A 27,973-nucleotide genomic window follows, 5' to 3' on the forward strand; every position below is an offset into this window, starting at 1 on the left:
GGCACATTTACAGACAAATCACATAGCACATGATCAAACGAAGTGGTGTTCCGGCATGGTGTTGCTTCAACGCTTAGAAATGAATCACCTAATAACAGAAGTCACACAACAAGTGTTGTTGTGACGTGATGTGTTGTTAGTGCTGCTGGAGCCAAATGCAGAGAAGTGTCTAGGGGTAGGAGGTTGTAGCGCTAGAGACCGGTCTTATCGGTCCCAAACGGCACCCTATTCCCGACCTGGTCAAAAGTAGCACACTATATAATAGAGTGCCATTTGGGACATAGAATGGTGATATGTGATCTGATCCCTCCGTAACCCCAGCTGTCAGAGACAGCCAGGGTAGAAACCCAGCAGTGTGATGTCTTTACTGGCCCAGAACTGGCCCCCTGTCAAAACCCTGAAACACACACACACACGTCACCCTCAGCTCCAGATTCCACCATACACACATGCATTGGGTTCAGCGGCTGTTTTTCTCCAGGCACGCTATGGTTGTAGGCTTTGGTTGTAGGCTTTGGTTGTAGGCTTTGGTTGTAGGCTTTGGTTGTAGGCTTTGGTTGTAGGCTTTGGTTGTAGGCTTTGGTTGCATCCCAAATAGCATCTTATTCCCTTTTTAGTGACGGGCCCTGGTCAAAAGTAATGCACTATAAAGGGAATAGTTTGCCATTTGGGACACATTCTTTGTTTTAAGGGAGGATAACCACAGGGCTGACGTGTGTGCACACCTAGAACAAAAGGTAGGGTTCTTCAGTTTGTGGTTCTTAGAGAGCCCTCTGTAAAGGGTTCTACCTAGAACCCTACGTGTATACGAAGGGTTCCTCTAGAACCCTCTGTAACAGTTCTACCAATAACCCTTTTATCATCTAAATCAAATCAAATTTTATTTGTCACATGCGCCGAATACAAGAGGTGAAATGCTTACTTACAAGCCCTTAACCAACAATGCAGTTCAAGAAATAGAGTTAAGAAAATATTTACTTAATAAACTAAAGAGAAAAAAAATGACAAAAAATCAAAAAGTAAGACAAAAAAATTACATAACAATAACAAGGCTATATACAGGGGGTACCGGTACCGAGTCAATGTGCGAGGGTACAGGTTAGTTGAGGTAATTTGTAAAGTGACTATGCATAGATAATAAACAGCGAGTAGCAGCAGTGTAAAAACAATCTAAAGGTTCTTCCTAGAACCCTCTATGAACGGTTCCGCCAACCTTATTAGCCTTTAAAAATTCAACTCTGACACTACATTACATACACTACCGTTCAAAAGTTTTAGAACACCTACTCATCCAAGGGTTTTTCTTTATCTTCACTACTATTCTACAATGTCGAAAATCGTCCAAATAAAGAAAAACCTTTGAATGAGTAGGTGTGTATGATAAGGCCTTTCTTTGAGAGCTTAGTTATACCCTAAGTCGGTGTTGTTAGGAAACTCCTGGTTTACATTCCACATCTGGCCTGCAAGTCACATTATGCTTGGCTTGCAAAGTGATGTGTAATGCATATTGGAATCCAGCCAGAGTGAGGATATTCAACGATTTGAACTTTTAATTACCTGGAACGTGCGTTGAGAACGACTGCCAAGGTAGGGAAGATTCATTAATGAGACTACCTAAATCATCTCAAGTGGAACAACCATTGCAGTAACAGGTGCAATGAATCCAAGTAACAGATTGGATTTATGTTAGAAACATTTATGTTATTTATATTTGAGTAGCATAAGATGAATTAATCAATCAATGTACATGCAAAAGACAGATATTAATACAAGCTATTGTGAAAATCAACCTACAATAGAGCATTCTGGGAAATATGACAATGATGGGTGTGGTTTTGATTGTGTCATTTCTACTCTGTATAGAGTTAAACAATCGCACTCGACTCTGGTTATTAATACCAACATACAACACTGGGGTTCTTGTACACCACTGAGTGTTAAGTTAAATTAACTCCTGAATCAACACTAGAAATTAAAATCAAGACAGAAATCATGGCAAAGATATCAACTGTGTTAGTACTGTTATTTGAAATGATTATGGGAATACCAGATACTGTACATGCACAAATGTTCCCATATAGGTACAGTTTAAAACATTCTCACGCCTATCTTTTTAAACTTTACTTTGATTACTCAAACTCTGAGGGAAACACTAATGCTCAGGCACTATTTCAAATAAATAAAAAATTACAATAAAAAAATGTATTTAGATTCATCTGGGTTCTATGTAGAACCCTTCTTGCCTTCCAAAGAATCTTAGAGGAACCCATTCTTCCCAATACACTTCTTAGGATGTTAAAGGTTCTAGGCAGAACCATTTTCCTTACAAAGAACTTTTGTCTTCCAAAAAGTGTTCTTCAGATTAAAACAGTTATTGGTAGAAACCTATCCCTCTGCAAAGAACCCTTTTGGAACCCTTTTTTCTAAGTGTGGAATGCAGTGGACACACACACACACAGACACAGACACAGACACAGACACACACACACACACACACACACACACACACACACACACACACACACACAGACACAGACACAGACACAGACACAGACACACAAACACACACACACAACCTATATCTTCTAGCCACACACAAGCACTTGCACACTAACAGGCAAACAGATGAAGTAGAGAGAGAAGGAGACAGACACGGGGAGGAAGCCGAGAGACACAAGGTGGTCACTCAGTATGGAGACAGCAGTTTGTCCAGTTGTTTCTCCTCTCTTCCTGTGAGCCTATGCCAACAAAGGCTTTCTCTATGTGTGTGCCTCTAGTGTCTGATAAGCCTCAGTCATTATGATTACACAGACAAAATGAGGGCAGCCTCTCCCTTAATTGAAGAGATGTTTTTCTCTGCCGCTGTTTGTGAGATAAGGTAATGGCCAGACACGCAGCAGACGCTCAAGGCGAATACAGAGAGATAGAAAGAGTGTGTGTGTGTGTGTGTGTGTGTGTGTGTGTGTGTGTGTGTGTGTGTGTGTGTGTGTGTGTGTGTGTGTGTGTGTGTGTGTGTGTGTGTGTGTGTGTGTGTGTGTGTGTGTGTGTGAGAGGGTGTGTGTGAGAGGGTGTGTGTGAGGGTGTGTGTGTGTGTGTGTGTGTTCCTCCTATGCTGGCTGCTCCTATGAAATCTCTCCAGAACTTAACAAAGGCTCAGTATGGAAAAACAATTGGGTTGTTTGGACAGAATGTTTAATAAAGTAGAGTGCTTGGTCAAGAGGTTCTGGTAATGCCCATTCATGTTTTCCCTCTATATACAGAACAGTACTCCCTGATACCAGAACATATAAACAGAGGTGGAACTAGAAATGGAAATAAATCTCTTATCCCTCTCACTATCCGTCTGTCTCTGTGTTTCTCTCTCTCTCTCCCTCTCTCTCTTTCTCTCTCTTGCTCTGTCTTCCCCCTCACCATCTCCCTCCCCCACACACTCACCCCTTTTTCTCTTTCTCTCATTCCCTGCTGTTCTTACTCTTCTACTCCCACTCCTGCTGTCCAGTTCCCCAACCGTCCTTAAAGTGACGGCCATAATGAATTTGACTGCCTGCTCTATTGAATGGCTCTCTCTCTCTGGGTGTCTGCTCTTACGTGTATTGCGAGACTGTCGTACTTTCCCCAGGCTGTCGGTTTAATGTTTTTGTGTTTGCAATAGATTTTTTAGGAAAAGCCTCTCTCCTTTGACCCGGAGAAGCAGGCACAGAGCCAAAGTATCCCAACTGGCTGAATTAACTTTGAGGATTGCGCACGTGCGTCCGCACATTCTTGCGTGTGAGTGTGCCCGCGTGCATGTGTCTCTGTGCGTGCGTTTTGCGCGCGTGTGTGTGTGTGTCCCTGATGGCCTTTGTGTGGTTATGTGGGCCTACACTGTACGTCTTTGTCTGGGCCCATTCTGTGCTGTTTCAAGATAGAAAGAGAAAGGTGGGGAGACCAGGTGTGGCGGAGAAAAGGAAAGTCCAATAAGGCACATGGTTGGGCTGTTGGGTAAACACTACAGCTGATTGAATGCACTGATTGAGTCAGAGTTGAAACATTTGTGTCATACTCCTCAGTGTGTTGGGAGAGAGAGAGAGAGAGAGAGAGAGAGAGAGAGAGAGAGAGAGAGAGAGAGAGAGAGAGAGAGAGAGAGAGAGAGAGAGAGAGAGAGAGAGAGAGAGAGAGAGAGAGAGAGAGAGAGAGAGAGAGAGAGAGAGAGAGAGAGAGAGAGAGAGAGAGAGAGAGAGAGAGAGAGAGAGAGAGAGAGAGAGAGAGAGAGAGAGAGAGAGAGAGAGAGAGTTTTTGAGTTTTTATAAAACCTTTATTTTCTACTCAATTGTTAACATAAATAATGACACACTGCCTTTTCCGAAATGAAACAATAAATGTAATTCCTACACAAAATAAATAAAATAAAAATACAAAAGAACATATACATTCAACTTATTTCATCAACAAAAAATAATTTCCCCTCCTCTACAAAACAAAGCGCTCCTTCGTATGCCCACTTCTCCTCAAACAATGGGAGATCTTTTACAGCTGAGAAGAACTCAAAATCCACTTTTATTCTTGCTTTCACTAATCCTTTAAAAACACATCTTATATCCTTCCCATATCCCGTGTCTATCTTATGTTTCCTACTCAAACAAATTGACATCTTAGCTTGTCCCAAAATAAAATTTAACAGTTGACATTTTCTTTTCTGTTGCTTACTATATTGAAACCCCAAAATAAAAACATTGTTATTGAAAATCTCACCTACAGCTCTAAACAAAGATTCCAGTATTTCTAATAGAGGTTTTATCCTCTCACACTCCATAAAACAGTGAAAAATGGTTTCTCTTATATTACAAAAAGGACATCCATCTCCAACATCTGAGTTAATGACAGATACAAAAGCATTAACTGCAATAATGCCATGTAAAACCCTCCATTGCATATCACCAGTACCCTTTTGTAACGGTGGTTTGTACAGTGCTCTCCATGCTGGCTTTACCTTGTCATCAATTCCCAATTTTACCCTCCATGGAGTGTCTTTTCTATTTTTCAATTTCTCTTTATTTAACACCTTGACACACCCCCTATACAAGTCCTTCCCATTCACCTCATCCAAACCCACCTCCTCCAACCCTCTCAAATCCAACAATAAACCCTTTCTCTCTGACTCTGGGATATTTGGTGTAATCCCTAGTCTTGGAAATGAGACGTCTTCATCTTGTACCTTCTTCTTGTGGCTATTAAGCATTCCCCACTCTTCCACTGACAGAGCCTTCCTGCAGCTTCCCAGCATTTGTCCGACAATCCTTTCCGACCTCACCCCCAAATGTTCAGCCACCCGTCTTCCATCCATTAAGGCGGGCCCGGCCATGGCCATTAACTGTTTTAAGGTGATGATTTTGCCCTTCACCAGAATCTTGGAGAAATGTGGAACAGCTGCAGTTGTACAATCCAGTCTTGCCCCATACACCAGAGGTTCCTCCAACAACCAATGCACTGACTCCGCTGAAGTTCGTCTGGACACCTTCATTATGCTCCACACTCTGAGAAGACCTCTGTAAAACGGAGGTACTCCCTCCCTAGAAATCTGGCTATTATCAACTAGAAATAAAGCCTTCTTTAAACCTAATCCTCCAACCCTCTGTAATACAAGACCTGCTACCCCTCTCCACACCACATTTTCCTGTCCATAAAGCAACCTTTGAATAAACTGCAACCGGAAAGCAGCAGCCCTACTAGCAAGATGTACAAGACCTTGTCCCCCCTCCTCTTTTGACAAATACAAAACACTTTGTGGAACCCAGTGATATTTATCCCAAAAGAAATCCACAATAATTACCTGTATCTTAGCTAGAAGGCCAGATGGTGGTTCTAAAACTGACAACCGATGCCATAGTGCAGAGGCAATCACATTGTTAACTATAATGGTTCGCCCCCTATATGACATTCGAGATAACAACCAACGCCATCTCTTCATCCTCCCTTCCACCATTTCAACCACCCCAATCCAATTTTTTTTCCATAGTCCCCTCATCTCCTAGGTACACTCCAAGATACTTAAACCCTCCCTTACACCATTCCAGCCCCCCTGGCAAAGCCATGATCCCTCCAGACCATTCTCCAATCTGTAAAGCACAACTCTTTTCCCAATTTACTTTTGCAGAGGATATTCCCCTAAAACGATCAACCATTAGACTCAAACTATCCACCTCCGCTTGATTTTTCACTAAAACAACTACATCATCAGCATAGGCTGAGAGACGAATAGGAGGAATATCCTCTGAAAGGTACACCCCTTCAATCCGACTTCTAATGCTATTTAGTAGTGGCTCTATAGCAATGGCATATAACATCCCTGATAAAGAACATCCCTGCCTAATACCTCTACACACTTTAAAAGGAGCACTCAAACCACCGTTAACTTTCAATACACTTTCAATGTCACCATATATCACCTTTATCATGGCTATAAAACCAGAGCTGAACCCAAACGCCTCAAACGTGTGCCATAAATATTGATGTTCAACTCGGTCAAATGCCTTTTCCTGATCAATTGAAATTAGACCAGCATCCAACCCAATAGCCCTAGAGACGTCCAAAAAATCACGAATCAGAGAAATGTTATCCCCTATCTGCCTGCCAGGAACACAGTAGGACTGGTCCGTATGTATGATTTGCCCCATCACCTCCCTCAGCCTGTTGGACAAAGCCTTGGACAGGATCTTATAATCAGTGCACAGTAAAGCCACCGGCCTCCAGTTTTTCACCTCCCTAGGGTCACCCTTTTTGGGCAGTAGGGTGAGGACAGCCCTTCTGCAGCTTATTGGTAGTAACCCTCCGGTTAAACTATCATTAACTACTTCTAGCCAATCCTCTCCCAACATAGTCCAAAAAGACTTAAAAAAGTCAACGGGAAGCCCATCAATGCCTGGTGCCCTTCCATTTTCCATGCCTTTTAATGCAGTGTATAACTCCTGCAAAGACAATGGTTGCTCAAGCTCGACCTGAGCTTCTGCAGCCACCTTTGGGAGCCCATCAAGGAACTGCTGTGTCACTGTTTTATCCTCTTTGTACTCACACTTGTAGAGCTCAGCATAGAACTCTACTGCCCTCTTTCTAATTTCACTAGGGCTAGTGAGCTCTTGTCCAACAGCTGATTTGAGACAATGAATAATTTTTCTTTGTCCATTCTTTTTCTCTAAACCAAAGAAAAATTTGGATGAGGCATCCATTTCAGAGATTCCCTGAAACTTACTTCTCACCAATGCCCCCTGTGCTCTGATACCCAGCAGGTCTGCCAATGCAACTTTTTTTCTCTTGAGTGCCTGCGTATGGCCTCGATCTCCTGTGGTCTCAACCAACGTCATGAGTTCCACTATTTCAAACTCTAGGGCTTTCATTGATCTGGTGATATCCTTGGTGACATTCCTCGTGTATTGATTACAAAATTGTTGAATCTGGATTTTCCCTATATCCCACCACTGTTGAAGGGATACAATACTGGCCTTTTGAGACCTCCACCTCTCCCAGAAAAAACAAAAACATTTCCTGAAGTGAGCATCACTCAATAAAGTTATATTAAAATGCCAGTATGCGCTTTTGGGTTTTACATCGTTAATGAACACCACCTCTGTTATTAAACAATGATCAGAAAATCCCACTGGGGTTATCACACTTGATTTACAGACCTGAGATTGATGCTCAAAACAATAAAACCTATCTAACCTGGCCATAGAGATGGTGTTCTCTCTCACATGCGCCCATGTGTACTGCCTTGTGCCTCCATTTTGACTCCGCCAAATATCACACAATTCATGTGTTACAATGAGGCGTTTTAAAAAAGTCCTTGAGGCTATATGAGGTTCTTGGTGATTTCTATCTAAATCACTGACTGTGCAGTTAAAATCCCCAGCAATAAATAAATAATCTTCATTGTTACATTTCTCAATGGTATTTGATAATGTCTCTAAAAAACATACCCTCTCAACTGCCACCACTGGGGCATATACATTTATCAGACACATAGTGATGTTTTCATACCTTGCTCTAACTTTTAATAACCTCCCCTCAACTACCTCTTCAACCTCATATGACAACGGCAAAAACCCTCTTGAGAACAATATAGCCACACCCCCACTTTTCGAGTTTTTATGACTACACACCACTGTCCCCCCCCACTCCTGTTTCCACATAACTTCATTTTCCAAATTACTATGCGTTTCTTGTAGAAAATTTATGTCACTTCCCTTTCCCCTAATTAACTCATACACTATGGCTCTTTTTTTACCATCTCTTGCCCCATTTACGTTTAAAGAAGAAATCTTAAAACTGCTCATGAATGAAAAAAATATACAGAGGAAGATACAGACACCCCATCTCTTTACAGAGTTAAATCTGCAACTGAACTCTTTCATTTTCTTTAGAATTTACATCACTTATCACTCTCGTGACCACTTTCTAGAGTCTAGCAATTTCAGAGCTTGTCAAATCTCCCCCTGTTATTTTTGACATCAGAAACTTTGCTGATTCTATAAACAATTCACTTTCAGGAAAAAAATCAGTTATATTGTAATCCTGCATATATTTCTTCCCTTTTGTCAACTTCAGAAATTGACGTACCTTCTTAATTCCATATCTCCCGTCTTCCCCAATTATCTCGCTATTTTGTTGTGACGCGTCAGATGACTCACTCTCACTATCTTCCCCAGTGGAAAACTCCACCATCTCTTCAACCTTTTCATCTTCAACTAATTTATCAATCTCTACCTTCCTCTTAGAATTAGACCCTTCACCACCCCCTACATTCTTTCTCTTACTCCTCGGTACTTTGAAAACAGCTTCTTCCTTTTCTGTTATTTCAATTTCCTCTTTATCTCCGATTTCATTTTCCAGCACCACCTCAGCGACGGCAGTCGCAATCTCACCGACTTTTTCCCCTCCCTCTTTGTTCTGATCTACCACAATTTCCCCCTTATCTACACTGCCTTCCTCTCCTACTTTTCTAACCACATCTGCCCACCTTCTTCCGTCCCCTGCACTTTTAGCAGGTTCATCCCTTCGCGTTGATGCGTTAGCTGTACCATCACTATAGCTACTACCGGGCTCTGCGCGCTCCTTCTCAGGACAACTACGCACCAAATGCCCCTCTCTTCCACAACCAAAACATTTCATTGATTCAGTAGAAGCGTAAAAAACATAATCAAATCCATCAATCTTAAAACTGAACGCTAAATTCAGTTCATCAACGTCCTTTTTTAAGATCATATGCACTTGCCTCCTATGAGACACGACATGTTTCAGCAACGGAGATTTGCATCCAAAAAGAACCTTCTTTATTGTGGATACAATTTGACCATGACGAGATAATTCTCGCTCCAACACTTCATCTCTAACAAATGGTGGTACGTTAGACAATATAACCTTCTTAGCCGGATTCATAAGCGGAAATACCTGCGTCTGTGTCTCCCGCAACACAACACCTCTCTCCACCATTATATTCACCTTTTCAATGGAATCTAAGAATATCACTACTGCGCTATTCATCCTCGAGGCTGATTTGATGCTATCATACCCAACAATAGTTCCAACCGCCAAACTACACTCCTCCACCGAACACCCAGCCGCCGCCGGAATCTTAATTCCATTGCGCCGACTAAGTTTTTCATACTCCAAACTTCCACGAGTGGCCATTTCAACCAGCCCCACCCGCTGGTTGTGCCCTCGCGAAAAAAACCTACCTCAAACGATCCCACCACCCCTATACTTGCTTAGTAATAGTTAGAAAAGATACCCTTAAACCAACTAAACTAATCAATATATATATATTTACATACCAAAACCCAATAGAGTGAAAAGAAATCCAGTCGCTCTCACAATCACTCCTGCTTAACGACTCACTCCCAGCATGCACTCCGACGAGAGAGAGAGAGAGAGAGAGAGAGAGAGAGAGAGAGAGAGAGAGAGAGAGAGAGAGAGAGAGAGAGAGAGAGAGAGAGAGAGAGAGAGAGAGAGAGAGAGAGAGAGAGAGAGAGAGAGAGAGAGAGAGAGAGAGAGAGAGAGAGAGAGAGAGAGAGAGAGAGAGAGAATTTGAAATGTCTTTATTATTTTGGAACTTTTGTGAGTGTAATGTTTACTGTTCATTTTAGTTTGTTTCACTTTTGTTTACTATCTACATCACTTGCTTTGGCAATGTTAACATATGTTTCCCATGCCAGTCAAGTCATTGAACTGATTTGAGAGAGAGAGAGCGTAGCCCCAAACCTCCACCCTCTTATCTCTTGTTAAATGTGTCTCCCTCCCTCCCCCATGTTTACCTAGTAGACCGACAGGTAGGCTTACTGTAGTCACTCAACTCCCCCTCCTCCTTCTATCCTCCTTCTATCCTCCCGGTCCACTGTATCTCCACAGCTCTGTGCTCTGCTGACTGCACTGGGTGGGGGCACACACGCGCACAAACACACACACACACCGCTGGATGGGGGCTGCACTTGACTGTGCGGTCCTTAAGGACAGGATTGATTTCTTACTGGGAGGGGCCGTGTTCTTGGCCTCTGTCGTAATGTGTTGTTTTCTTTACAGCCCGTCTGCTGTTGGTGAAGACATATGGTGACACGAACTGGCAGTGAATTGGCTGCAGCTATGAGTGACCTTTGAAGAACAATGTTTACGTTTTTTCCATTTTTTTAAAATATTTTTTTTTGCATTTTCTTGCTGAACAAAAGTTTCAGCCAGATGTGTTCATCCGAAGCAACTTACAGTCATGTGTGCATGCATTTAACGTATGGGTGGTCACAGGAATCAAACCCACCATGCTCTACCAGCTGAACAACAAAGGACACCTTTTTTCTATTGATGTCCTCTCTGATGGAGCTGTATTTAGATGATGCGAGTAAACACACACACACACACACACACACACACACACACACACACACACACACACACACACACACACACACACACACACACACACACACACACACACACACACACACACACACACACACACGCACACACACACACACACACACACACACACACACAGTGGAAAAGCTGAGTGAGAAAGCAGCAGGCGACCTTTCACCAGCCTTCTAACTGTCTCTAATGGCTGAAGAAGAAACAGTCCTCTGTGACTCTAACCTGTCATACAAACACCACCTTGTTGTGAGACTGAACAGAGTGGAAGCCCTTAACAAAGTCCTTATTGTCACTGACTGTGTGTGCGTGTGCGTGTGCGTGTGCGTGTGCGTGTGCGTGCATGCCTTCGTTTCCGGTTTGAGACTGTCAGGCAGAGAGGGAAGCTTCGCCAGGGAACATGACTGAGAAACTCCATCATATAATGAGTGAATTTAGATCTGCTAAATCAGCATTACCTCTTTGAAGCCCTTCAGGTTTTATTTTATGGAATGTAATTAGCTAATTAATCAGCAGGAACAAGCAGCTGATGCAGGTGGGGGGTTAGGAAGCCAGTGGCTGGGGGTCAGCGGGGATATGATGGACCATTTTTGTAAACGTGTGGAAAGATTAACAGACATGCATCTTGACTTGCTGACGTTCGGTGGTTTATTGGACTGCACCTGAACCGAAAGGGGGCAGCACCTGTCTGACCTTGATATTTGAGAGCGAGAGAGACCTTGAACGAGTGGAATAATAGTAGGCCCTCAGTCATTGACATGCTGACTTGTCGCGTGGTGGCGACTGTCGTATTTAATGAGTACTATCTGCTCTGTGTTTCTTCCTCAGGGTTCATCTACACGGGTGATGTGGTCCACAGGATGCTGACGGCCACCCAGTACATCGCCCCCCTCATGGCCAACTTTGATCCCAGTGTCTCCAGGAACTCAACCGTCATCTACTTTGACAATGGTACGTGTCACTCAGTCCCTCGTTTTTCTACGCTCTGTCCTTAAGATTGTAGCAACTCCCAGCTACAAGATCCCACGTCTGACAGCAGTGCGTAACTTGCAAGATGCAAAGCTGAGACCCATGGCTCTCAAAGGCATGCTGTAGCACATGACGAACTGCGCCAGAAGCACATACTATAGGTGGGAAAAGGAAAACCTAATAATGGGCTCTTTCAACAACAGGTCAGGTCAATCAATCTCTTCTCTGACCATCTAGGCCTCCATTGCTCGCCAATCTCCCCAAATCAGTGTCTGCCTCCCAAATGGCACCCTATATCCTATTTCAGGGATAGGGTGTCATTTAGGACGCAGTTAGTGACTGACCAGCTGAATGACCTTTTCCAGTGGACCTTTTCCATCATGGGTTAGGCAGTGTGGCAGCTGATCGATACCCAGCCTAGATGCTCTTTACCAGTCCATCCATCAGGCAGTGGCCTGCCAAGGCTGCATGTAGACTGGAACCTCAGCCTTGCCTCTCTACCTCATACACATCCAATTAAAACCGGATTCATCTACTTTAAATCTAGCCCCCCATGGGGACCCACTGACAGCCTCTCTTTCTCACCTTAAGAAGTATTCAACGTTGTAAGAAGTTGTGTCTGTGTGTTTTCAACATTTCCGAGCCCTATGCAGTTATCGTCCCCCTGCCGACTAGTACACTACTCCCAGTGTGTCGAGAAAGATTTTTTTTGCCTAACTTTCTGCAGAATATAAGCCATTTTAGGGAAAAACAAGGCCAGCTTGTGCAGTGCACTCATTCTCACCCAGTCTGTATTTTTAGAAGAGGGAGCCCCAGATAGCACGGCTGCTTTCTCTCTGAACTCAATGCATTTTAAGTAGGCTCCGGACTTCTATTAGGCTTACCTTTATAGCGCTGACTGGTGGAACTCACACGGCCAACAAGGAGTAGCCACACTACTCTCTTTTCCCTCCTCCAATCTACCTATACCTCTGTCTACCTCTACACGTCTTCAATTTACCCTCAATTGCCCCCTCTCTCTCTCCCTCCCTCCCTCCCCATCCAAAACAGAATCCAAGCAGAGTAGCGTTGCGTTCCCAGCCCCCTGTACACGGTTCTAGCCAGGACCCGTTCTCAGTCGGATAGATAGAGTATTCAGGACAGACAGGGTTACTGTGGCAACCGCTGGCTGCATCCCAAATGGCACCCTATTCCCTATACAGTGCACCACGTTTGACCAGGGCACATAGAGCACCCCAATTTCCTATACAGGGATTCCTGCCTCGATTCCTGTCCTCTCTACATCAAGCATGCAGCCCCATGCCCCGGCCAGGTCATCGAGAATCCTGTAGCATCAGCCTCATGCATAAGCCTTCTGGAGGCCAGGTGTGGATATTACAGGGTTTCCTGTAGCACTACAGCTGCAGTACTCCTAGCTGTCAGCAGAGAAACCAAATCCCCACTTTACTTTGGACGGGAGAGAGGTTCTGGCTGTGTGATGGAAAAATTGATTACTTGTGTTAACAAACCTTTATTGCTCTGGCTCCTGGCCAAATGACTGTCTGGCTGCATGGGAGGCCAAAGGCATCACTTTCACATCCAAAGGCTCTCCAAAGTCCACACTAAATCAAAACAGCATGGGGAGGAACGTGAGGTTTGCACCCAGGGTAGGGATGTGCACGGTTATTTGAATATCTGAACGGATGTTAGTATTCAAATACATTTTGGAGAGAAAACAGGCCCCATGTAACATTGTTATATACAAGGATATACCATGACATTTCAAATGATTCATTGAATAAAATAACAACATTTTCAGTGTAGTTTTTGACATGCACGTGCGCCCCATAAAAAGACCGGCAGCCTTCACCTGTCTTGTTGTTTATGTTGTCCAATCAAAGCGGTAAAGAGGCTCAATGTGTAGCAAATTGAGTGAGAGCTCACGAACGTAATGCAATGATGGAACAAAAAGAAAAACAAAAAAGCTCTAAAAGTTAGCGTGAAGGCTACAATGAGCAACCAACAGGTAGGCTGTTTCATCTGAATGGGGTTGGGGAGAAAGCGCAGCATGTGGCTTCAATTAGCCATTAGCAATTAGCTACTCCAGTCAAGACAGGCACTGTTATGTGGGATGACGAATAACATTGTGGCTGCTACAAGTTAGCTAGTCTTGGCTGTAGCCGGGTTGCCTTGGGTCTCTCTCTCCCCTCCCTCTGCTCGCTACACACACTGCCCCATATAACCTCTGCAGGCACAGCTGCAGCAATAGAGCGCCAGCCTCTACCACGCACAGCGGTGCTCAGGTTAAAAATGTTCGAATATACTGATGTCCGACAAAAAAAAGAAGGACACTATTTGAATAGCGAAATGATTTCAACCCCCCCCCCCATCCAGTGCAGAGTACTTCATGTGAGCTTCCTCCTGATTCTTCAAAAATAAATAAATGTGACCTGTATGTTGCAAGGAGTTTTGTTTACTGGAATATAAACTCAGCAAAAAAAGAAACGTCCCTTTTTCAGGACCCTGTCTTTCAAAGATAATTAGTAAAAATCCAAATAACTTCACAGATCTTCATTGTAAAGGGTTTAAACATTGTTTCCCGTGCTTGTTCAATGAACCTGTTACGCTCGTCGTTTGAATGAGGAGACCAAGGTGCAGCGTGGTAGGCGAACATCTTACTTTTATTAAAATGAACACCGAAAAACAACAAAATACAAAACGAATGTAAAGTTCTGCAGGCTACACAGCAACTATACAAAATCAAGATCCCACACACTAAGGTGGAAAAAAGGCTGCCTAAGTATGATCCCCAATCAGAGACAACTATAGAGAGCTGCCTCTGATTGGGAACCATACCAGGCCAACATAGAAATACAACATAGATTGCCCACCCTAGTCACACCCTGACCTAACCAAATAGAGAATAAAAAGGCTCTCTAAGGTCAGGGCGTGACAGAACCATAAACAATTAATGAACATGCACCTGTGGAACGGTCGTTAAGGCACTAACAGCTTACAAACGGTAGGCAATTAAGGTCACAGTTATGAAAACTTAGGACACTAAAGAGGCCTTTCTACTGACTCTGAAAAACACCAAAAAAAAGATGCCCAGGGTCCCTGCTCATCTGCGTGAACGTGCCTTAGGCATGCTGCAAGGAGGCATGAGGACTGCAGATGTGGCCAGGGCAATAAATTGCAATGTCCGTATTGTGAGATGCCTAAGACAGCGCTACAGGGAGACAGGACGGACAGCTGATTGTCCTCGCAATGGCAGACCACGTGTAACAACACCTGCACAGGATCGGTACATCCGAACATCACACCTGCGGGACAGGTACAGGATGGCAACAACAACTGCCCGAGTTACACCAGGAACTCACAATCCCTACATCAGTGCTCAGACTGTCCGCAATAGGCTGAGAGAGGCTGGACTGAGGGCTTGTAGGCCTGTTGTAAGGCAGGTCCTCACCATACATCACCAGCAACAACATCTCCTATGGGCACAAACCCACCATCGCTGGACCAGACAAGACTGGCAGAAAGTGCTCTTCACTGACGAGCCACGGTTTTGTCTCACCAGGAGTGATGGTCGGATTCACGTTTATCGTCAAAGGAATGAGCGTTACACCAAGGCCTGTAGTCTGGATCGGGATCGATTTGGAGGTGGAAGGTCCGTCATGGTCTGGGGCGGTGTGTCACAGCATCATCGGACTGAGCGTGTTGTCATTGCAGGCAATCTCAACGCTGTGCGTTACAGGGAAGACATCCTCCTCCCTCATGTGGTACCCTTCCTGCAGGCTCATCCTGACATGACAATGCCATATTGCTCGTTCTGTGCGTGATTTCCTGCAAGACAGGAATGTCAGTTTTCTGCCATGGCCAGCGAAGAGCCCGGATCTCAATCCCATTGAGCACGTCTGCGAACTGTTGGATCGGAGGGTGAGGGCTAGGGCCATTCCCACTAGAAATGTCCGGGAACTTGCAGGTGCCTTGGTGGAAGAGTGGGGTAACATCTCACAGCAAGAACTGGCAAATCTGGTGCAGTCCATGAGGAGGAGATGCACCGCAGTACTTAATTCAGCTGGTGGCCACACCAGATACTGACTGTTACTTTTGATTTTGATCCCCCCTTTGTTCAGGGACACATTATTCAATTTCTGTTAGTCACATATCTGTGGAACTTGTTCAGTTTATGTCGCAGTTGTTGAGTCTTGTTATGTTCATAAAAATATTTGCACATGTTAAGTTTGCTGAAAATAAGCGCAGTTGACAGTGAGAGGACGTTTCTTTTTTTTGCTGAATTTACTAGGCTTACATGTATCTTTTATAATCTGAGAAGGTGAAACTGTGGTAACAGAGAAGACACATGTCGCAACTCATTTTGGCTACCCTGGGTGCCTCAGGCAATGTTTGAAACTTAAGGAACATTGCCTCTGGGTTTTGCTCTCCAAATTCTTATCTAATAGAAATCTATGTAGGTCTATGTAGTTCTCTATTGTCCTGTGTAGTTATATATCAGGGGTGGGTAATCATTTTGTCTCAAAGGGCCACATTGGGATTTCAAAATTCAGGGGGCTGCATAGACTTCTTTGGAGACCAATTTTGTTATAGGTCCATTATAATTTCTACATACTTTCTATCCAGTTTTAAACCCCTAGGTTTCCCACACCTGTTATATATGGTTCTAAGTGGTTCTGTATGGTCCTGTGTGGTTATACTGTATGTGGTTCTATATTATTCTGTATTGTCATGTGTGGTTCTATGTGGTTCTAAGTGGTTTTGTGTGGAACTGTGTGTTTATATGTAGTTCTGTGTGGCCCTGTTTGGTTATACAGTATGTTGTTCTGTGTGGTACTGTGTTGTTCTAAGTGGTTATATCTGGTTCTAAGTGGTTCTTTGTGGTTTTGCATAGTCCTGTGTGGTTATGTGGTCCTGTTTGGTTGTCTAAGGTTCTGACAGTCTCCCTCTCTCCCTTTCTCTCATCCAGGCACTGCTCTGGTAGTCCAGTGGGACCATGTCCACCTGCAGGACAGCTACAACCTGGGCAGCTTCACCTTCCAGGCCACACTGCACAGCGACGGCAGGATCGTCTTCGCCTACAAAGAGGTCTCTCTCTCTCTTTCTCTTTATCTATGTATACCTCTCTCTCTTTCTCTTTATCTACATATATATCTCTCTCTCTCTCTTTCTCTCTGTTGCTCCCTATCTAGGCTATATGTCCCTCCCCTCTGCCTATTTCTCTCTCTTTCTCTATTTCTGCTACTCTCAGTCCCTCTCTCACTGTGTCTCTTTATTTCTCTGGCTGCTCCTCCCTCCAGCTATCTCCCATAGACGGGTGGATTGCTTAGCAACAAAACCGATCTGTGCGCAACCCTCGAGGAAAACAGAAGGGATTAATTTAGAATCAAAGGATTGTTGACGACATGCACACTTTATTTCCTCTCCAAATGTTTATTGAGAACATCAATTCATTTGCACAATGAGTACTTGTTGTCTCTCAAATATATCGTTACAGTTGTTGGCTAGCTAGATAGCGATAATTAGCTAAACAAGACATGGTATCAAGAACAAGATAAAACGAGCTGAAACGAGCCACCTACGATTCCCCCACATGGCAGCTTCTTGTCATTGTTGCTAGTTAACTTTCAGAATCATAACAACACGCGGCCTCTGCAATGCTCACGCATCATTTTCGTGACATTGTCAGCTGACCCAGCTATAGGGGTGTAGGAGTGACATTACGTCACACCCAGCTCGTGAGGAGCAGGGAATTCTTCACACTCACCGCTCTCTCCTTCTCTATCTCTTTCTGTTTCTCTCTTTCTCACTCTCTTTCTCTGTTTCCGTTCCTCTCTCCCTGTTTCTCTCTCGCTCTCTCATTCCTCACCCTCTCTTCCTTGTGGCGACGGAGCACTTATTACATTCTCTCCGTGATTGAGTTGATAAATAAAGCTCTGTGCTCTCCAACCTCTGTTCTCAATCAGGGCATGACGCGACATATCTCTTTCTCTCTCTCTCTTTCTCTCTTTCTCTCCATTCCAATCAGGGAGTACTTTTCTCTAACCACTCACCTCGTCCACCTTCATATAAAGACGTAAAGGTGACTGCTGTGTTCACTTCACTTTCACCACACAATAAAAGTGTGTCTCTCCAAGGATCTCTACGTTCTCAAGTTTGAGCCCGCCGGACTTGTTGTGTGGAATTATTAATTGGATTTTCTGGGGAGATGAGTTGATTATAAGCTCTTTGTTCTTGCCAGTAAATGAAGTCCCATTGTCTGTAGGCTTGCGTCACAAAATGGCACCCTATTCCCTATATAGTGCCGGCCCTGGTCAAAAGAAGTGCACTATAAACGGTATAGGGTGTCATTTGGGACACATTTACCCCAGCCTTCCATCAGCATCAGAAACTGTTAGGCCTCTGCCTGGTTTGGTCTGTTTGCAGCCGGCTCAGTTAGATAGACAGGTGTGGCGGCTGGTGATTGATGCCCCTCCACTGGTCTCTCCTCTCTCTTCCAGATCCCCATCGAGGTGGCCCAGATCAGCTCTGTCAATCACCCGGTGAAGGTGGGCCTCTCCGATGCCTTTGTGGTGGTCCACAGGATCCAACAGATTCCCAGTGAGTCACGATGATGCAGAGAGTGCTGCGTCACTGCACGCATGCACACACACACACGACTCCCTGCGTCGCTACATACACATAAACCATCATCAACCACATCACACACACACGCGCATGCACGCACACCATTTACCACTCACACGTCACATACACACATACCACATTACACCTTTTACTACGCACACACCATCAAACATCACTTCAGTTTTTTACTGTGTATATACCATCACATACCACCTCATACTGCATGACACCAAAGGATGGGTAGTGGATACATACAGTAAGCCAATCACATGACCAGTACAAGTTTTTTTCCCCTCTCAAAACTCAGGGTTAAAAAAAACACTCCAGGCCAAACTGGAACATCTAAAGATAGATATAAAGTATTGAGAAATTATATTGGACCTATATATTTTAAAATAACTGCCAATTTTCTGGCCCGCAAATTGATTTTGATGAACAAATACGTTTTTTTTTTAAAGTCTGTGCTGCCTTTTGTTGAATTCGAAATCCCCAAATTCACCCCTGCCCTATATGCTGATCTTGGTTCAGTTTTGCATTTCTCCCACTGGGGGAAGGGAAGTTGGTCCTAGATCTGAACCTCACCCCAAAGTGGCATTAGTTTAACCTTTTGTTGTGGCCTCTCAAACGGCAGAATGGGAATGATTACATGGGCGCGGTCCAGAATTGTCTCTTTGCATGACGTTCGTTCCAATTTAGGCCCATTAAAGTTAAAAGAAAGAGGAGAAAGTCAACCTTTTCATCCGCTGCTAGACCCTCTCTGGGGCTTTCATTTAATGTTCAAGTCTGCGAAAATCATTCATTTAATTGCTTGTTGATGATATGTTCATAGGACTTGGCTTTTGAAGAATGTACAGTATTTGTTTCACGTAGCATTTTATAGCTTGTTATTTATAACATTTCGACTTTGTCTGGAATTATTAAATCGTGGGTAATAAGTACCTCTGCTCAGAAAACTTTAAAGACTCCCTGTTGGCACCCCATTGCCTATATAGTTGTCACGACTTCCACCGAAGGTGGTTCCTCTCCTTGTTCGGGTGGTGCTCGGCGGTCGGCGTCGCCGGCCTACTAGCCATCACCGATCCATTTTTCTTTTTCCGTTGGTTTTGTCTTTGGTTCATTCACACCTGGTTTTCATTTGCTTTCATTTCTGTGTGTATATTTACCCCTGTTTCCCGCTTAGGTTTGTGCGGGATTATTTTCATGTTGCTCGTTGAGGTTTTCCTCAGTTTATTCACGTGTGTACGGTGTTGTAGGAGAAGTAAGGAGCGTTGTTTTTTCTCCTTCCGTGAGTGACTGTGTGTTCCTATGTCTTGGGCGTTTATTGGTATTGTACCTGACCCATTTTTGGACCTGCCTATTAAAGACGCTACTTTGACATCTCTGCTCTCCTGCGCTTGACTACATTAGCTACCTCAGTACAAAGTCGCAACAATAGGGCACTACTTTTTATTTGACCAAAGCCCTATGGGCACTACATAGGGAATAGGGGGCCATTTGGAACAAAGCCACTGTGGTCAGTAATAAAGGGTTTAGGTGTTATAATGGGGAATTCAAACCTGCTGCTCAGCTGTTCTGTGAGTGTTGAGCTTCTGCGGTTGTTGACTACTTTTCTGAAAACTGTGGGTTCAGCTGTGCTCTTGTAACTGTAGCCACAGTAGCTCTCCCATAACACTCTTGTTGGTACCATACAGTTCCACTGTGTTTTTTCATTGTTCCCCTCTAATCAGGAACTCATTTAGACCTGGGACACCAGGTGGGTACAATTAATTATCAGGTAGAACAGAAAACCAGCAGGCTCCGGACCTCATAGGGTAAGAGATGAAAACCCCTGCTATAGAGGGTTCTCAGGCTTCCAAAGGACTTGTGTTAAATACTACCCTCTTTGATGCAGTCTTTCTAACGTTCAGCTCAGCTGGATGAAAACAGTCTCCTCGCCTGCGTCCCAAATGGCACCCTATTCCCTATGGGACCTTGTCAAAAGTAATGCACTATATAGGGAATAGGGTGACATTTGCGATGTGGGGTGGTGGGGGCTGAGGAGTATTTATCTCCGCTCTGCTGAGGAGTATTTTTCTCCGCTCATACAAGAGTAATAAAGGCCTAGTTTCTTTCTTTTAATTATTATAATAATATTTTTTTAATCAGGAGGTGCTGCCCCTCAGCACCCCTAATTCCCGTGGCTATGACACCAGGAGGTGCTGACTCTGCAGGTACCAGATTACATTTGGACCTGGCGAAATGTGGAAACTATACCCGTCCACTAGGGGCAGCGTGAGCACCTATTACTGTATAGTAGGCTCACTAGGGCATTGTGAATGGGCGTTTAAGCTGCAGTGCTAGGCATGCATTTTTTAGTTTTTTTTAAGCCTTTCCTAAACCTTAATCCTTAACTTACCCAATTAATGCCTAAACTTAAGTTTAACCCTATCCCTAACTTTAACCCTAATGTTAACCATTCAGAATTAACGCCTAAACTTTTTGGGACTGACAAAGAAGATACGGCACCAGATGGTGTAACTTAAACTTCAAGCCATGGCATAATTCTGTTGCTGCAGTTATACCATTTTATTTGGAGATTCGGTTGCAAAGTTCTGTCTGTTCTAGCCTGAAAGACTGTAAAATGCTGAGCCAGCTTCCTCACAAACTTTTACTGGGTTCACTTCTTTATTTATTTTTGGTTGAATGTACGTTCAATACAGCCCAAACAGTAGTACTGTACTCCCTCTGAAGTAAATTATTGGTTTACTAATTTCCTGTATGAGAGGCCTCTCCTTTGGAAGTGTAATATCATAAAAACATACATTTGATCATATATTTCATATACCCAGTGAATGGTGGCGAATGTGATATGTCTAGAGAGGAGAGAAATAGGCAGGTTGAACATGGAGAACATGGAGAAGGTGATATTTGGGCAGAGAGCAGACACCCATGTCTGTCTGTCTGTCTGTCTGGAGAGAAAGGTTAGGATTAGCATCTTGGGTCTTCTGTCGGTCAAAAGGGCAGGACAATCTCTCGGGAAACCTAGCTGCCCAATTACGCGAGCCTTCCAGACGAGCTAAATACCTTCTATGCTCGCTTCGAGCCAAGCAACACTGAACCATGTGTAAGAGCACCACCTGTTCCAGACGACTGTGTGATTACGCTCTCCGTAGCCGATGTGAGTAAGACTTTTTAAACAGGTTAACATTCACAAGGCCGCAGGGCCAGACGAATTACCAGGATGCGTGCTCAGAGCCTGCGCTGACCAGCTGGCAAGTGTCTTCACTAACATTTTCAACCTCTCCCTGACCCAGTCTGTAATGCATAAATATTTCGAGCAGACCACCACACTACCTGTGCCCAATGACTATCGCCCTATAGCACTCACATCTGTACCCATGAAATACTTTGAAAGGCTGGTCATGGCTCACACTTATCACCATCGACCCAGACACCCTGGACCCACTCCAATTTGCATACTGCCCCAACAGATCTACAGATGACGCATCTCTATTGCACGCCACGATCAGCTCTTTTGTTTTGCTGATGTTAAGAGAGAGGTTGTTGTCCTGGCATCACGCTGCCATTTCCCACTTGGACATTTACATTTACATTTTAGTCATTTAGCAGACGCTCTTATCCAGAGCGACTTACAGTAGAGTGCATACATTTTATTATTTTTTTTTTTACATATTACATATTATACTTTTTTTTTTACATACTGAGACAAGGATATCCCTACCGGCCAAACTCTCCCTAACCCGGACGACGCTATGCCAATTGTGCGTCGCCCCACGGACCTCCCGGTTGCGGCCGGCTGCGACGGAGCCTGGGCGCGAACCCAGCCCAGCCTGGGCGCGAACCCAGAGACTCTGGTGGCGCAGCTAGCACTGCGATGCAGTGCCCTAGACCACTGCGCCACCCGGGAGGCCAGGAGGACAAAAGGAACACCAACGTGAGAATGCTGTTCATTGACTACAGCTCAGCGTGGTAGGTGATAGGCCTGATCACTGACAACGATGATACATTCTATAGGGAGGAGGTTAGAGACCTGGCAGTGTGGTGCCAGGACAACAACCTCTCTCTTAACATCAGCAAAACAAAAGAGCTGATCGTGGACTACAGGAAATGGGGGGCCGAGCACACCCCCTTCAACATTGACGGGGTCGTAGTGGAGACGGTCGAGAGCTTCAAGTTCCTCGGTCTTCACATCACTAAGGACCTATCATGGTCCAAAAACACGAGCACAGTCATGGAGAGGGCACGACAACACCTTCTCCCCCTCAGAGGTTTGAAAAGATTTCACATGGACCCTCAGTTCTTAAAAAAAGTTATACAGCTGCACCATTGAGATCTTGACTGGCTGCGTCACCACTTTGCATAGAAACTCCTCGGCACCCGACCGCAAGGTTCTACAGAGGGTAGTGCGTATAGCCCAGTACATCACTGGTGCCGAGCTCTCTGACATCCAGGACCTCTATACCAGGCGGTTTCAGAGGAAGGCCCTAAAAAAGGCTCCAGCCACCCAAGTCACAGACTTTCTCTCTGCTACCGCACGGGAAGTGTTACCAATGCACTAAATCTGGAACCAACAGGACCCTGAACAGCTTCTACCTCCAAGCCATAAGTCTTCTAAACAGTTAATTAAATAGTTAATCAAATAGTTACCCGGACTATCTGCATTGATCCTTTTTGCACTCACTTTCATGACTGATCACTTACTCTGCTGCTATTGTTGACAATCTGTCACTTTATTCCTAGTTATATGTACATATCTACCTCAATGACCTCGTACCCCTGCACATTGACTCAGTACTGGTAGCTCTTGTATATAGCCTAGTTATCGTTACTCGTTTTTTTATCTATTGTAACTTTTATTATTACGTGTTTGACTTTTCTATTATTTCTCTATTTTCTTTCTCTCTGCATTTTTGGGAAGGGCCCGTAAACTAAGTATTTCACTGTTAGTCCACACCTGTTGCTTGTGATGAATACAAATGTTTTGATTTGATTCATCGTGGATATGAGACATCAGTAAAAGCCCTCACCATCTTGAGAACACACACACCCTGATCTGGTCCCCTGGACAGCAGGTAGAATGGATCCTTCTGCAGTATTGATTGCACTGGCCCAGAGTTCCACCCAGCTCTGAAACTCAGACTGTGTCAGATGGCTGGTTTACTTTGATCTGATTTCCTGCTATGTAATCCCAATCCCTACAGCTGCGTGGAACTCATTTTTCACTCTCCTGGAAGAAAAGAATGTCTTTTGAAATGTAGATCAACCTTTTAAGGACCGGTTGTTCTTTTCGACACATCTGCTGATACTTGTAGTGTTAACGACTGTACATGAAAATGGTATTTGAAGTTATCTCTCGTATTCTAATATGGTTATGTATTTAGACTAGAATGATTGCTTCGTGGCTTTAAGCTCCAAGCATCAGAGCGTACCAAACCCTATTCCTTTAAATAGTGCACTACTTGAGTGGCCTCTGGTCAAAAGTACTGCACTTTATAGGGAATAGGGTGCCATTTGGGAAGAGCCCAGGCAGCTGATGGGCTGAGTGTTCAGTGTACAGGAGTGAACTCATGTCGAGTCAATAAGTGTCTCTGCTGCCAATTACCGGCCTGAGCACACACAGCTAGCACAGCCGAGAGGCTTCCTATAACCCACTCCTTTAGCCACGTTCACGCTTAATTTGTGAAATTAAACATTTTACTATGCTAGCTAGCTATTTCCAGGCCATGGCGTTTGGGCCTGGCCTGTGCTGCACTGGCAGCAGCAGAGGGAGGATTTGCCAGCATCCCATGGACAGGCGAGATAATTACCAGGTCAGGTGCTAGCGGCATGGAGGCCCGCTGGTCTTCCTGTGTTAAAACCTTTAAACCCAGGCTTTTATTTAGCCACCCCCGGGCTGGGCAGCCAGACTCCCAGTCACCTTAATGCATTATTCTGATGATGTTTTCAAAACCAGAAGAGCCTCAGTCCTTTTAATACCTGTCTGAGTTTATTCTTATGCTAATTCACCATGGTAAATGTACAATAGCAGGCCCAGGATTAGCTCACCTCATTATTATACAGGCAGAGGAGGAGGTCAGCTTGACGTCCTTGCGTGTATTCATCATATCCATTCATATTGTGATATTGCTGAATTACCATGTCCAATGTCCAATAAACAGTGATTGCAAAGATTTTGGGGAGGAGATAATGGAAACAATTTGCTCAAAAGCAAGAGAGCTTGCCGTGTGGTGGTAAGGATTCTGAATTAATGAGTTGATATGAAAGCTGCATGATTGATTATCTTGATGGCAGGAAATACACGTGTATGGAATTACAGCTTTTATAACCCATCGGGAATAGGAATAGAATAGGGATCTAACCTCACTGTCACATTTCTGACCTTATTTCCTTTATTTTCCTTTGTTTTGTCTTTAGTTAGTATGGTCAGGGCGTGAGTTGGGGTGGGCAGTCTATGTTCTGTGTTTCTATGTTTAGGTTTGTCATTTGGCCTGATATGGTTCTCAATCAGAGGCAGGTGTTTTTCATTGTCTCTGATTGGGAACCATATTTAGGTAGCCTGTTTTCACTGTTGGTTTGTGGGTGTTTGTTTCCTGTGTCAGTGTTCGTGCCACACGGGACTGTTTTCGGTTAGGTTACTTTGTTATTTTGTATTTGTGTCTTGTTCAGTTGTTTATATTAAAACATGGACACTTACTACGCTGCGTCTTGGTCCAATCCCTGCTACACCTCCTCTTCAGACGAAGAGGAGGAAATCTGCCGTTACACTCAGTCAGGGTCCAATGTGATATTCTGTTCTGCCCAGTGATTATTATTATTATTATCACAGGGCTGTTGGAACAGTGTGAGTAATGAAAATCTGCCCGGGTATTTATTCTATTTCTCCTTCCAGCAGAGTTGGACTCCACTGTGACACAGGTACAAGGGCTACTGGCAAATAAAGCACTGTTCAGAATTTAGATTCCCGTATTCCTTCATTGACTTTTAACACATTGCACAAGGTCTCCACATCACATTTCCAATGATTCTCATCCAACTTTCAGGGGTGAATGAATAAGAAACCATTTCCTTGGCTGGACCCTTCTTAGGTGTGTACCAGACCAGTAGCCTATTTTCCATTGTATTTTGGGGAGATATTGGGCCAGTGCATAATTTTGCATGAGCGTGCCCTTTAATTAGATTATGGCCTAATTGACCCTTGTGTGCATAATTGATGACACACTTCTACAAAGCTCCTTTTGTTTGATGGTATTGGAGCAGGACAGCTAAATCCACATTACCACTTTTGATGCTCAGCCTGAGACTGTAACTGCTGTGAGTTAAAGCTTCCTAACTCCCAGACCCGCTGTTTCCCATAGGTGCAGATCTAGGATCAGCTTCCCCTCCCTAATACTAACCTTTGCTAGTAGAGGGAAAATGCTAAACTGACCCAAGATCCAACTAGCTCTCACAGTCTCGTCAGAATTAGACATTCATCCATGTTTCTCAAACATCAAATTTAAAAGTTGTTGCAAACGTAACATTTTAAAGGGTTTAAGGTTAAGGGAAGGTTTGGGATAGGCTTAAAACAAAAAAAATAATCTGTTGTTGGAATCGAACTTGCAATCTTTGGAATCAGAGGCAGATGCTTACGCCCTAGCAAAACCGAAACCTACTTGAAGGTAACAGCGCTGACTGTTGTCCCTAGTGGCCGGTTTCCACATCATCTCCAGACGTCCTCAGACATAGCTGGATGTCGTATACTCACTTGTATCATGGGGGACCTGGCTGCCAAGATCAGCATCTGAGAGCAACTTCACCCTACACCCCCAGACTCATCCACCTCCAGAGGAAACCCGAGGCAGGCGACCGAGTCTGGATAGCCTGTCCACAGAGCAGCACCACCAGGCAGGCAGAGAGAGAGCGAGAGACCTCCCCCCCTCCTCTGGCCCCTCAATGCTATCATTGGACTTGATCATCCTAATGCCTGTGGCTAGAGGAAGCCAGCCATAGGGGAGGGTAGAAGGTGGGTGGGATGGGTTTCAGGGTCAAGTCAGCTAATACTGTACAGTATGCCTTGGTCAGATGTTTTTGGTGCCAAAACCTGTGTTTTTCACACATTCTAATGTCTCCATAGTTCTGTTTTCTCACCTGTATTAGAAAAATGAATACTCATAGGCTGCGTCTCAAGTGGCACTCTATTCTCTATATACAGTTGAAGTCGGAAGTTTACATACACCTTAGCCAAATACATTTAAACTCCGTTTTTCACAATTCCTGACATTTAATCCTTGTAAAAATAGCCTTCCACGAGCTTCCCACAATAAGTTGGGTGAATTTTGGCCCATTCCTCCTGACAGAGCTGGTATAACTGAGTCAGGTTTGTAGGCCTCAACTTTGGTTATTGTCGATTTGGAAGACTCATTTAAGCTTTAACTTCCTGGCTGATGTCTTGAGATGTTGCTTCAATATAGCCACATCATTTTCCTTCCTCATGTTGCCGTCTATTTTGTGAAGTGCACCAGTCCCTCCTGCAGCAAAGCACCCCCACAACATGATGCTGCCACCCCCATGCTTCACGGTTGGGATGGTGTTCTTCGGCTTGCAAGCCTCCCCCTTTTTCCTCCAAACATAACGATGGTCAATATGGCCAAACAGTTCTATTTTTCTTTCATCAGACCAGAGGACATTTCTCCAAAAAGTACAATCTTTGTCCCCATGTGCAATTGCATACCGTAGTCTGGCTTTTTTATTGTGGTTTTGGAGCAGTGGCTTCTTCCTTGCTGAGCGGCCTTTCAGGTTATGTCGATATAGGACTCGTTTTACTGTGGATATAGATACTTGTGCACCTGTTTCCTCCAGCATCTTCACAAGGTCCTTTGCTGTTGTTCTGGGATTGATTTGCACTTTTCGCACCAAAGTACGTTCATCTCTAGGAGACAGAACGCGTCTCCTTCCTGAGCAGTATGACGGCTGCGTGGTCCTAAGGTGTTTATACTTGCGTACTATTGTTTGTACAGGTACACCTCCAATTAACTCAAGTTACGTCAATTAAACCTATCAGAATCTTCTAAAGCCATGACATCATTTTCTGGAATTTTCCAAGCTGTGGCACAGTCAACTTAGTGTATGTAAACTTCTGACCCACTGGAATTGTGATACAGTGAATTACAAGTGAAATAATCTGTCTGTAAAAGATTGTTGGAAAAATGACTTGTGTCATGCACAAAGTAGATGTCCTAACCAACTTGCCAAAACTATAGTTTGTTAACAAGAAATTTGTAGAGTGACTCCAACCTAAGTGTATGTAAACTTCCGACTTCAACTGTAGTGCAATGCTTTTGGCCGGGGGGGGGTTGCGTGAAACGATAACTATCAGGTAGTGCTGATCGATTAGTGCTTTTTGAGGTTGGTTCAGTTTCGGTTCGATTATTTAAAAAAGAATCATGTTTTCGATTTCAGTTTCGGGAAAAAAAAGACAAATGCATTATGTGAGTTGAATGCTGTAACAACACAGAAT

The 27,973-nt window shown here is 44.1% G+C and overlaps 1 protein-coding gene across 1 annotated transcript in view; it reads left to right on the forward strand.

Moving 5' to 3' along the window:
• LOC120051162 (plexin domain-containing protein 2-like) overlaps window positions 1-27,973 on the forward strand; it is a 179,344-nt gene that overhangs the window by 112,628 nt on the left and 38,743 nt on the right. The window contains exons 5-7 of the mRNA XM_038997876.1: window positions 11,713-11,835; window positions 16,820-16,938; window positions 18,351-18,450. Of these exons, the coding sequence (XP_038853804.1) occupies window positions 11,713-11,835; window positions 16,820-16,938; window positions 18,351-18,450 (342 nt within the window). The remainder of the gene's footprint in view (window positions 1-11,712; window positions 11,836-16,819; window positions 16,939-18,350; window positions 18,451-27,973) is intronic.

This window comes from Salvelinus namaycush, chromosome 7 (assembly GCF_016432855.1).
Source record: "Salvelinus namaycush isolate Seneca chromosome 7, SaNama_1.0, whole genome shotgun sequence".
NCBI classification, from domain to species: Eukaryota; Metazoa; Chordata; class Actinopteri; order Salmoniformes; family Salmonidae; genus Salvelinus; species Salvelinus namaycush.